At 44.6% G+C, this 14,529-nt stretch overlaps 1 protein-coding gene across 1 annotated transcript in view; it reads right to left on the reverse strand.

Moving 5' to 3' along the window:
- DAAM (disheveled-associated activator of morphogenesis-like protein) overlaps nt 1-5,209 on the reverse strand; it is a 113,171-nt gene extending 107,962 nt beyond the window's left edge. The window contains 1 exon segment of the mRNA XM_071688108.1: nt 5,034-5,209. Coding sequence (XP_071544209.1) covers nt 5,034-5,072 — 39 coding nt within the window. The 5' untranslated portion in view covers nt 5,073-5,209.
- Between the last annotated feature and the right edge of the window lie 9,320 nt (nt 5,210-14,529).

Raw genomic sequence — 14,529 nt, forward strand, 5'->3', positions numbered from 1 at the left:
AGGGGCCAAGTGAGGATATTCCTTCAAATGCCCAGTCCTCTGTTCTTAACGCTACCTCGCTAACGCGGGAAATGGCGAATAGTATGAAAGAAAAACACACATATATATATATATATATTAACCCTCCGGGCGATTTAAGACATCAGACAGATGCATAATATAATAGGCTAATCATCTAATTATATAATTCAAAATACTTTCTACCCACAGTAAAAACACAAATTATTATCAATTATACAATTATCATTTACCAATGATTATTACGTTGTGATGCTCATGATAAATAACATTCCATGTGTTTATGAAGGTAACTGATTTATTTCACTGATTTATTCACATATTTCTCCTAGATAGTACGACCCCGGTAATCCGGACAACAACCCCAGTAATCCGGACATCAACAACCTGGTAGTCCGGAAAACTACCCCCGGTAATCCGGATATCAACAACCTGGTAGTCCGGAAAGCTACCCCCGGTAATCCGGCGCGGAACCCGGATAATCCGGACAGCAACCCCGGTATTCGGAAGTGCAAACCCGTTAATCCGGACGGCACACTCATCGGCAGCCCCCGTAAAGCGAACATTTCACAATAGCTGAGATTAACGGGGTTTCTTCATTCTCAAGGTTTACGTGGTACGATCTATTCATCTATCTATCGAGGTCTGTCTACATATCTATCTTAACTTGTCTGTCTGTCCAAATATCTATCTTTATCTCTCTATCTCTCTAAATATCTATATCAAGCTATCTGTCTCTCTATCTAAATATCTACATTAATCTACCTGTCTTAATATCTACCTCAATCTACCTGTGTATCTAAATATCTACCTGTCTGTCTACCTTAACATCTACCTCAATCTACCTATGTATCTATCTACCTGCTTCCATCTTTGTATTCAAATACTTACGTATGTATCCATCATCTACCTGTATCCTTCGCCTCTACATCTACCAATGTCCATCTACATACATCTACCAATCAGATCTCTCTCTCTCTCTCTCTCTCTCTCTCTCTCTCTCTCTCCCCTTAGCGTTGCCTCCCCCCTCCCCCCCCAAGGGACACCAAGTGGCCTGGGGGTGTGTGGAGGGTGTGGGGGTGGGCAAAACATGGGGTGTGGGGCTGTGTGTGGGGTGTGTGGGGCTGTGTGTGGGGGTGTGGGGGGTGTGGGGGGCTGTGTGTGGGGCTGTGTGTGGGGGTTGGTTGAGGCAGTAACATCTTTTCTTAATACTTTCTCCCAACGCACGTAGCTGACCAGCTGACGACGCCAGCTGTATGTCTGTGCTACGAGGGAGAGTGTGGCTCTCTCTCTCTCCTCTCTCTCTCTCTCTCTCTCTCTCTCTCTCATATATAATATATATATATATATATATATATATATATATATATATATATATCTCAGAGGAACACAGACGGACACACACGCGCGCCAGAGAGAGAGAGAGAGAGAGAGAGAGAGAGAGAGAGAGAGAGAGAGAGAGAGAGAGAGAGAGAGCAAGGACATTCGCTGGATAGCCCACGAGAGAGAGAGAGAGAGAGAGAGAGAGAGAGAGAGAGAGAGAGAGAGAGAGAGAGAGAGAGAGAGAGAGAGATGGGGAGAAAAAGATGCGAGAAGACGCGTTAAGTTCACAAGTGCACTTTCGTGTCCTAATCACATCATTATCGTCAGGGATGCATGAATGAGATGGGGAAGAGTCTGATGATATACAGGGAAGATGAAACATGTACTAGATCATATATATATATAATATATATATATATATATATATATAATATATATATATATATATATATATATATTGTAATGTTTCTGATACCTGGATCTATACACATATAAGTGCACAAACAGACCACACACACACACACACACACACACACATATAAATATATATATATATATATATATATATATATATATAATTATATAAGCCATTAGATAGAGGGGATCTACATACATATTACGTGGTGTATTACTCACAACATAAAATCTGTATAGGTTTGGACAGTACAAAATGAAAGAATAAAATGAATACAAGTTTGTGGTGGAAATATATACATTATGACTGAGAAATAATAATAATAATAATAATAATAATAATAATAGTGATAATAATAATAATAATGATAATAATAACAATAATAATAATAATAATAATAATATAAAATAATAATAAAATAATAATAATATAATAATAATAATAATAATAATTTCTTTAAAAATATAAAAATTTAGCAAATGAAAACCTAAAAAATCACGTCTCCAGAAACACACATTTTTTTTTTTTTTCAATTTCCCTGAAGACAAGTTTATTAACCAAATTAAAATGACTAGATTTATGATGACTGCCAATTTCAACCCTCCCAATTCGCGTTTTCTGTTTCCCCCAATTTCTCGAGTGGTCAACAACTCACTCACACACACACACAGAGCCGTGCTAAAAATTGGCTCTTGAGATCAGGTGTCACGTGACACTAATCCAATCAGCCAATTCATGTCAGGGCTTAAAATAGAAGTAACTTGGGCGTTATTTTTTTCTTTTTTTTTCACCCGAGAGAAATCCAAAGGGAAAATTTGTGATTTCATAGAGAGAAAGAAATAGAAAAATTTAATTATTTTAGAGAAAAAAATAAGAATTTTGTAACCAACAGTTTAAACAAGGAAAAAACACAGGGGGTTTAAGGAAATTGGAATTAAACGCAGGAGTATAAACACTAGGGGTTTAAACACAGGTTAGAACATGGGGGTTTAAACACAAGGGATTTAAATGCAGGGGGTTTAAACACAAGGGATTTAAATACAAGTTAAAACATGGGGTTTAAACACATGGGATTTAAACTGGTATTCAAACGCAGGAGTATAAACGCAGGGGGTTTAAACACAGAAGATGTTTAAACAAACGGCGGGTTTAAACACAACAGGGAGTATAATAAACGACAGGGGGTTAAAACACAGGGGATATATAAACGCAGGGGGTTTAAACACAGGATGTAAATGCAGGGGGTTTAAACTGGTATTCAAACGCAGGAGTATAAACAAAGGGGGTTTAAACACAGGATTTAAACACAGGCGGGTTAAAACACAGGGGGTATATAAACGCAGGGGGTTTAAACAATGGGATTTAAACGCAAGGGGGTTTAAACACAGTGGGTTATTTCCTACTAAGCATTACCTTATTTTCCTCAAGTCTCTTGACCTCGATATAATGTCAAGGGGGAAACATCGTGACGTCACTCACAACATGACTTTGAAAAAAACGTACAGACGTGACGTAGACATGACTCACGTCGGTACAAGACGTGTTCCATCACTGTTAAGATTGACCCTTAATGACATGAGGTAGACATGTCTTACTCATGCTGGAGACGTGACTCATCCGACCCATGTGACTCATGTTACCCACGTGACTCATGTTACAGATGTCACTCACCTGACTCATGTTACAGACGTGACTCATCTGACTCATGTTACAGACGTGACTCATCTGACTCATGTTACAGACGTGACTCATCTGACTCATGTTACTGACGTGACTCATCTGACTCATGTTACAGACGTGACTCATCTGACTCATGTTACAGACGTGACTCATCTGACTCATGTTACAGACGTGACTCATCTGAGTCATGTTACAGACGTGACTCATCTGACTCAAGTTACAGACGTGACTCATCTGAGTCATGTTACAGACGTGACTCATCTGACTCATGTTACAGACGTGACTCATCTGACTCATGTTACAGACGTGACTCATCTGACTCATGTTACAGACGTGACTCATCTGACTCATGTTACAGATGTGACTCATCTGACTCATGTTACAGATGTGACTCATCTGACTCATGTTACAGACGTGACTCATCTGACTCATGTTACAGACGTGACTCATCTCTCATGGTAGATGTGACTCATGTTACAGACGTGACTCACCTCTCATGGTAGATGTGACTCATATCTCTCATGTTACACACCTCTCACGATAGATATGACTCATCTCACTCACGACACAAACATGACTCACTTCACTCACGATACGTGAATGTCTCTTCCCGATGGAGAGATGACTCACTTCATGATAATAGACATGACTCACATCTTACGATAGACATGACTCACATCTTACTCACGATAGACATGACACACCTTCCGATAGACATGACTGACATCTTACTCATGATAGACATGACACATCTTCCGGTAGACATGACTCATCTTCCGATAGACATGACTCATCTTACAATAGACATGACTCACATCTTACTCAAGAAAGACATGACTAATCTTACGATAGACATGACACATCTTCCGATAGACATGACTCATCTTCCGATAGACATGACTCATCTTACGATAGACTTGACTCACATCTTACTCACGATAGACATGACTCACATCTTACGATAGACATGACACATCTTACGATAGACACGACTCATCTTCCGATAGACATGACTCATCTTAGGAGACATGACTCATATCTTACTCACGTCCTCATATCATCCTGATATGTGCCTCATGTCTCTCATAATGCAGACATGACACCTTCCTCATGACAGACACCACCCCCCCCCTCTTACTCACCCCCCTCCCTCCCTCCCACTCACGATATACTCACACACGTGACGTCATAAATCATATATCGAGGGGGAGGGAGGGAGGGAGGGGGTTGAGGAGAGTTTTCAACCTCCCCCACCACCTCGTGCCATGGACAGGTCACGAGGGGGAAGGAATGAGAGAGAGAGAGAGAGAGAGAGAGAGAGAGAGAGAGAGAGAGAGAGAGAGAGAGAGAGAGAGAGAGAGACATATATATATATATATATATATATATATATATATATATATATATATATATATATATATATATATATATATGTAGAGAGAGAGAGAGAGAGAGAGAGAGAGAGAGAGAGAGAGAGAGAGAGAGAGAGCCAAGTCATAAGAAACACACACACACACATATACTATATATATATATGGTCGGGCGGTGGACCACGAAGACCACAGTCCCCCCCCCCCCCTCCTTAAATTGGACTGACCTGACCCATGGTCTCCTTGATGACCTTTAACCTCTCCATGACGCTGATTGGACGAAGTGTCTCTCTCTGTCTTGAGGTCAGGCCACGGTGGGACACCCCATCCCAAACATTGTGGGATCACTATCCCAAACACCGTTGAAATCCCCACCGTCCCACCACGGGGAAATCCAACATTGCGTTTAAAATGTCTTCACCAATTTTTTTCTCTTTTTTTCTTCCCTTTTTAATTTTTCCTTTTAAACGCCTCGTTCAATATAAACTATCAATTTATATATGATCCTTTAGGGATGATGTACGAGCAGGGGGGCTCGTGGGTCCTGGTCACTAACGTCATGGCGTTAATCTTCGTCAGTTAAATATAAAGGAACGTTTTTATATATATATCTCTCTCCTCCTGGTGAGGTAAGAACACAGGGCACCCGGAGCGGAGCGGCACGTCCTCCCTCCACCACTGCTCGACACACACTGACCCTCCGTCGTCTGCAAACATCCCTGGCTGCCAACGCTCGCCAGACACGACACCAGTTACCCGTTATTGAAATTATTTCTTTACCCAATTAATTATCCCATTAAACCCACCTCGATAATTAGGTCGGGTCCTAATTTATATAAATGGTCACGTGTGTGTATATGGAGGGCGATATGGACCCACGCTCTGGGCATGGTTTTAATGAAGGTTTATATATACGAGGTGGCAACTCGACCCACAACAACCATCGTTCACTAACACATGAATGGCTGGTCAACACCATATATATATATATATATATATATATATATATATATATATATATATATATATATATATATATATATATATATATATTAAACTATCAAAGAGAAACTAAATGTAGCATACAAATATATAAATACACATAAATACACACACACACACACACACACACACACACACACACATATATATATATATATATATATATATATATATATATTAATATATATATACATTATATTCCAGTACAGCGTAATGGGCGCAAGCCGGAGGGTACGGCAAGAATGCGGAGTTCCAAAGAGAAAGCGGAGAGAGAGAGAGAGAGAGAGAGAGAGAGAGAGAGAGAGAGAGAGAGAGAGAGAGAGAGAGAGAGAGAGAGAGAGAGAGAGAGAGAGAGGCTGGCACACGAGCGATCACACAGCGGAATTGATCAATGGATAGGGGTTGACTACAAGGTCCCTCCAAGGTCCCTTCTACCCTGCCTCCAAGACCCCTATCTATCTCCAAGGTCCCTTCTCCCTGCCTCTAAGACCCCTATCTATCTCCAAGGTCCCTTCTCCCTGCCTCTAAGATCCCTATCTATCTCCAATGTCCCTTCTACGCTGCCTCCACGACCCCTATCTATCTCCAAGGTCCCTTCTCCCTGCCTCCAAGACCCCTATCTATCTCCAATGTCCCTTCTACCCTGCCTCCACGACCCCTATCTATCTCCAAGGTCCCTTCTACCCTGCCTCCAAGACCCCTATCTATCTCCAAGGTCCCTTCTCCCTGCCTCCAAGAGTCCCATCTATCTCCAAGGTCCCTTTTCCCTGCCTCCTAAACCTCCATCTATCTCCAAAGTCCCTTCTACCCTGCCTCCAAGACCCCCATCTATCTACAAGATCCCTTCTATCGTGCCTCCAAGACCCCTATCTTTCTCCAAGGTCCCTTCTACCCTGCCTCCAAGACTCCCATCTATCTCCAAGGTCCCTTCTCCCTGCCTCCATCTATCTCCAAGGTCCCGTCTACCCTGCCTCTAAGACCCCTATCTATCTCCAAGGTCCCTTATACCCTGCCTCCAAGACCAACATCTATCTCCAAGGTCCCTTCCCCTGCCTCCAAGACCCCTATCTTTCTCCAAGGTCCCTTCTACCCTGACTCCAAGACCCCTATCTATCTCCAAGGTCCCTTCTACCCTGCCTCCAAGACCCCATCTATCTCCAAGGTCCCTTCCCCTGCCTCCAAGACCCCTATCTATCTCCAAGGTCCCTTCCCCTGCCTCCAAGACCCCATCTATCTCCAAGGTCCCTTCTCCCTGCCTCCAAGACCCCCATCTATCTCCAAGGTCCCTTCTACCCTGCCTCAAAGACCCCCATCTATCTCCAAGGTCCCTTCTCCCTGCCTCCGAGACCCCTATCTATCTCCAAGGTACCTTCTATTCTGCCTCCAAGACCCCCATCTATCTCCAAGGTCCCTTCGCCCTGCCTCCAAGACCTCAATCTATCTCCAAGGTCCCTTCTCCCTTCCTCCAAGACCCCTATCTATCTCTAAGGTACCTTCTACCCTGTCTCCAAGGCCTCCATCTATCTCCAAGGTCCCTTTTACCCTGCCTCCAAGACCCCTACCTATCTCCAAGGTCCCTTCTACCCTGCCTCAAAGACCCCCATCTCTCTTCAAGGTCCCTTCTCCCTGCCTCCAAGACCCCTATCTATCTCCAAGGTACCTTCTACCCTGCCTCCAAGACCCCAATCTATCTCCAAGGTCCCTTCGCCCTGCCTCCAAGACCTCAATCTATCTCAAAGGTCCCTTCTCCTTGCCTCCAAGACCCTTATCTATCTCCAAGGTACCTTCTACCTGCCACCAAGGCCTCCATCTATCTCCAAGGTCCTTTCTACCCTGCCTCCAAGACCCCTATCTATCTCCAAGGTCCCTTCTACCCTGCCTCCAAGACCTCCATCCCTCTCCAAGGTCCCTTCTCCCTGCCTCCAAGACCCCAATCTATCTCCAAGGTCCCTTCTACCCTGCCTCCAAGACCCCTATCTATCTCCAAGGTCCCTTCTCCCTGCCTCCAAGACCCCTATCTATCTCCAAGGTTTCTTCTAACATGCCTCCAAGACCCCCATCTATCTCCAAGGTCCTTTCTCCCTGCCACCAAGACCCCCATCTATCTCCAAGGTCTATATACCTCTAAGACCCCATCTATCTCCAAGGACCCCCCCCTGCTTCCATGACCCCACCTGTCTCCAAGGTCTATATGCCTCCAAGATCCTATCTATCTCCAAGGTCCCCCTGCCTCCAAGGTCTATATTCCTCCAAAAATCACGTTATCTCTAAGGTTCTAACTGCCTCTAAACTCCCTCTATGTGTTTCCATGATACCTCCAAAGACCCATCTATCGACAAAGCCAATGTGCCTCCAAACTCCCTACAAAAGAATGTAGGTGCCTCCAAAGTCCTTGTGCATGTCATATTTACAGAAAAACCCACCTGTTGATAGACAAACCCAGCTGTTGACAGACGAACCCACCTGTTGATAGATAAACCCACCCGTTGATGGACGAACCCACCTGTTGATAGGCGAACCCACCTGTTGATAGACGAACCCACCTGTTGATAGACAAACCCACCTGTTGACAGACCAACCCACCTGTTGATAGGCAAACCCACCTGCTGACAGACCAAATCACCTGTTGACAGACCAACCCACCTGTTGATAGACGAACCCACCTGTTGATGAACGAACCCACCTGTTGACAGACGAACCCACCTGTTGATAGATAAACCCACCTGTTGATAAAAAACCCCACCTGTTGATAGACGAACCCACCTGTTGCCAGACGAACCCACCTGTTGATAGATAAACCCACTTGTTGACAGACGAACCCATATGTTGATAGATAAACCCACCTGTTGATAAATAAACCCACTTGTTGATATACAAACCCACATGTAGACAGACCAACCCACCTGTTGACAGACGAACCCACCTGTTGACAGACGAACCCACCTGTTGATAGACAAACCCACCAGTTGTGACGAACCCACCTGTTGACAGACGAACCCACATGTTGACAGACGAACCCACATGTTGACAGACGAACCCACATGTTGACAGACGAACCCCTGTTGATAGACGAACCCACCTGTTGATAGACAAACCCACCTGTTGACAGATAAACCCACCTGTTGATAGACTAACCCACCTGTTGACAGACGAACCCACCTGTTGATAGATAAACCCACCTCTGGAAAAACAAACCCACCTGTTGATAGACAAACCCACCTGTAGACAGACCAACCCACCTGTTGATAGACGAACCCACCTGTTGACAGACGAACCCCCCTGTTGATAGACAAACCTACCTGTTGATAGACGAACCCACCTGTTGACAGACGAACCCACCTGTTGACAGATAAACCCACCTGTTGATAAACAAACCCACCTGTTGATAGACAAACCCACCTGTTGATAGACGAACCCACTTGTTGACATACGAACCCACATGTTGACAGACGAACCCACCTGTTGATAGACGAACCCACCTGTTGATAGATAAACCCACCTGTTGATAGACGAACCCACCTGTTACAGATAGACGAACCCACCTGTTGATAGACGAACCCACCTGTTGATAGACGAACCCACCTGTTGATAGATAAACCCACCTGTTGATAGACGAACCCACCTGTTGATAGACGAACCCACCTGTTACAGATAGACGGACCCACCCGTTGATAGACGAACCCACCTGTTGATAGACGAACCCACCTGTTACAGATAGACAAAGCCACCTGTTGATAGATGAACCCACCTGTTGATAAACGAACCCACCTGTTGACAGACGAACCCACCTGTTGACAGACGAACTCACCTGTTGACAGACGAACCCACCTGTTGATAGACGAACCCACTTGTTGATAGACAAACCCACCTGTAGACAGACCAACCCACCTGTTGACAGACCAACCTACCTGTTGACAGACCAACCCACCTGTAGACAGACCAACCCACCTGTTGACAGACCAACCCACCTGTTGACAGACCAACCCACCTGTTGACAGACCAACAGACCTGTTGACAGAGCAAACCCACCTGTTGACAGACGAACCCACCTGTTGACAGACGAACCCACCTGTTGACAGACCAACCCACCTGTTGATAGACGAACCCACCTGTTGATAGACAAACCCACCTGTAGACAGACCAACCCACCTGTTGACAGACCAACCCACCTGTTGACAGACCAACCCACCTGTTGACAGACCAACCCACCTGTTGACAGACCAACCCACCTGTAGACAGACCAACCCACCTGTTGACAGACCAACCCACCTGTTGACAGACCAACCCACCTGTTGACAGACCAACCCACCTGTTGACAGACCAACAGACCTGTTGACAGAGCAAACCCACCTGTTGACACTGCCCCCCCCCCTCCCACCTCGTAATATTTAAATTTGTCAAGAACTCCAACATGCGCCATTTACCAAACGTACGTACAACAGTTGCATGAAGGCAAGCAAGTATGAAGATGTACATGTGTACATATGTATATGTCTGTGTATATGTATGTACATATGTACATGTGCGTGTATGGGCGTTTATGTATATATGGGTAGATAGGCCTTTCTTCGCCTTGTTTCCTGGCGCTACCTCGCTGACGTGGGAAACAGCCATCAAGTATCATAATATATATATATATATATATATATATATATATATATATATATATATATATATATATATATATATATATATATATATTCCTAAGAGACCAAGGGGAAAATGAAACACAATAAGTTCCCAAGCGCACTTTCGTGTAATCATCACATCATCAGGGAGACACAAGAGAGAAATATATATATATATATATATATATATATATATATATATATATATATATATAAATATATATATATATATATTACAATCATATAACATCCCCTGTAACAATATAAACAAACACAGAACACACGGAGAACAACAGAACTCGCTGGATAACAGATAAGAACAGGAGCATATCTGAGCATACATCAACAGGGGAGCATATCTCGGGTATGTCGAGAGGTAAGACACAGGAGCATATCAGGAGAGGTATGGTAGACCAGCATGGCTTACACGCAAGGTAGGAATGGGGGGGGGGGAGCAAGCGAGGGAGTCGAACCCTTGGTCTTGTGTCATGCGCCCCAAAACGCGCCACTGCCCCATCGCGTACACCATTCCACCCCCTCCCCGTACAGTACAAGAGATGGGGGCCCCACCAGTGTACAACCCCCTCCCCGTACAGTACAAGAGATGGGGCCCCCACCAGTGTACAACCCCCTCCCCGTACAGTACAAGAGATGGGGGCCCCACCAGTGTACAACCCCCTCCCCGTACAGTACAAGAGATGGGGGCCCCACCAGTGTACAACCCCCTCCCCGTACAGTACAAGAGATGGGGCCCCACCAGTGTACAACCCCCTCCCCGTACAGTACAAGAGATGGGGCCCCACCAGTGTACAACCCCCTCCCCGTACAGTACAAGAGATGGGGCCCCACCAGTGTACAACCCCCTCCCCGTACAGTACAAGAGATGGGGGCCCCACCAGTGTACAACCCCCTCCCCGTACAGTACAAGAGATGGGGGCCCCACCAGTGTACAACCCCCTCCCCGTACAGTACAAGAGATGGGGGCCCCTACCAGTGTACAACCCGCTCCCCGTACAGTACAAGAGATGGGGCCCCCACCAGTGTACAACCCGCTCCCCGTACAGTACAAGAGATGGGGGCCCCCACCAGTGTACAACCCCTCCCCGTACAGTACAAGAGATGGGGCCCCCACCAGTGTACAACCCCCTCCCCGTACAGTACAAGAGATGGGGCCCCCACCAGTGTACAACCCCCTCCCCGTACAGTACAAGAGATGGGACCCCCACCAGTGTACAACCCCCTCCCCGTACAGTACAAGAGATGGGACCCCCACCAGTGTACAACCCCCTCCCCGTACAGTACAAGAGATGGGGCCCCACCAGTGTACAACCCCCTCCCCGTACAGTACAAGAGATGGGGCCCCACCAGTGTACAACCCCCTCCCCGTACAGTACAAGAGATGGGCCCCCACCAGTGTACAACCCCTCCCCGTACAGTACAAGAGATGGGGCCCCCACCAGTGTACAACCCGCTCCCCGTACAGTACAAGAGATGGGGCCCCCACCAGTGTACAACCCCCTCCCCGTACAGTACAAGAGATGGGGCCCCCACCAGTGTACAACCCCCTCCCCGTACAGTACAAGAGATGGGACCCCCACCAGTGTACAACCCCCTCCCCGTACAGTACAAGAGATGGGACCCCCACCAGTGTACAACCCCTCCCCGTACAGTACAAGAGATGGGACCCCCACCAGTGTACAACCCCCTCCCCGTACAGTACAAGAGATGGGACCCCCACCAGTGTACAACCCCCTCCCCGTACAGTACAAACAGGTGTGTACACCCCCTCGCGAAATAAGACCTCGCCAACTTCGAACCAGGAAGCACCGACCACCATAGTAAATCCCCGCGAAAATTGTCCCGCCACCGCAGAAGCGTCAGGTGCGTAAACCAGCATTCCGCCATACGACCAACTCTCGCCCTTGTGTCCAGGCACAGTAAGGTCATCTATTCTACGGAGGATAACAGACCCTGCGCCGTGGTTGCCCTAAAACATTAGATTTCTGTTCCTAATGCTACCTTTTCACACAGAAAACGGTCAGCGAGCTCTAGAATACAGAAAATGGGGACTTTATAAAATAGAAAATGGTAAATAAGCTTTAAGAGACAGAAACTGGTGATTTATATTACAGAAAACAGTAAGTTATAAAATAAGAGAAAACGGAGCGGTCTATGATATAGAGAACGGAGTGAGCATTACGATGCAGAAAACGGCATGTTTCACAGAAATAGAAAACGAAAACTGCTTTATAAAAACACACTAGGCCATATATATATATATATATATATATATATATATATATATATATATATATATAATATATATATAATATATATATTATATATATATATATATATCTTTCTTTCTTTCTTTTAAACTATTCGCCATTTCCCGCGTTAGCGAGGTAGCATTAAGAACAGAGGACTGGGCCTTTGAGGGAATATCCTCACCTGGCCCCCTTCTCTGTTCCTTCTTTTGGAAAATTAAAAAAAAAAAAACGAGAGGGGAGGATTTCCAGCCCCCCGCTCCCTCCCCTTTTAGTCACCTTCTACGACACGCAGGGAATACGTGGCAAGTATTCTTAATCCCTATCCCCAGGGATAATATATATATATATAATATATATTATATATATATATATATATATATATATATAATATATATATATGTATTTATTTCATACTATTCGCCATTTCCGCGTTAGCAAGGTAGCGTTAAGAAATAGAGGACTGGGCGTCTGAAGGAATATCCTCACCTGGCCATCATTTTCTGTTCTTCTATATATATATATATATATATATATATATATATATATATATATAATATATATATATATATATATATATATATATATATATATATATATATATATATATATATATATATTCTTGGTGCTAATCATTAACATTGAGCTGGAAGGTCAAGTAATTTGGGAAATGTTTACAATCAAACGTTTTTGCCTGACCAAAAACGTTGCCCATAAAACGTTTACTATCAATCATTTTGGCTGACAAAAAATAAGTTAAATCACAGAAACGTTTACTATCAAACGTTTTTGCCCGTGACACATACAAAAAAAACGTCAATTCATATAAACGTTTACTATCAAACGTTGCTTTAGACACACACAAAAAAGGTTACTTCACATAAACGTTTATAATCAAACGTGGTTAACTGTGACAACAAAAACAAACGTTAAATTCACATAAACGTTTCTACCACGACTTAAACGTTTGTCCCAGCACGCCCCCCCCCCCCCCCTCCTAAACAACTCGTGTAAACAAACCCAGAAACACGAACGCCTCCCCCCCCACATGAACACCCCCCTCCCCCCCCTTACCAAACACACACGAGGGTAAACAGAACACGAACTTGTTTACGTTTACGTTCGCCGTAACGGGGTCGTGTTGACGTGTCTAACCTACATACATACATACACACATACATACATGGAAGTGCCTGCGTATGTACGTATCGACATATCGCCCGGTGTTACCGGATTCCGCCTCTCCGAGATGACACAGCGGAAGGGGGCCAAGTCTCGCGAGGTAACTTTCCCTGCTACTTTGTGTAGCGCAGATGTTTTGAACAACATGAAGATCAACAGGTGTTGTGTGAGGCTGGATCCCGGATGTCTGATGTCATGATGACCAAGCAAATATGTTATCTACCTGGCTTGTACACACGTACATATATACACATGCATACATACACACACATATATACACAACACACACACACACACACACACACACACACACACACATTCACACACATACACACACACATATACACACATATACACAAGCACATACATACACACATACATATACATACACACATACACACATATACACACATATACACAAGCACATCACACACACACACACACACACACTGTACAGTACAGTGATGTGTAATATCATGAGTGTATGTATGTATGTATGTATGTATGTAAGGATATATGTGATACGTACACATGTAGGTATGTATGAATGTGAGCCTTACATGTGTACCCTGTCTTCATGTGCACGCGCGTGTGTACCTCTGTACGCACATACCCCACGACCAAGTGGTCTATATCGTTCATAA

This window comes from Panulirus ornatus, chromosome 45 (assembly GCF_036320965.1).
Source record: "Panulirus ornatus isolate Po-2019 chromosome 45, ASM3632096v1, whole genome shotgun sequence".
In the NCBI taxonomy this organism is placed as follows: Eukaryota; Metazoa; Arthropoda; class Malacostraca; order Decapoda; family Palinuridae; genus Panulirus; species Panulirus ornatus.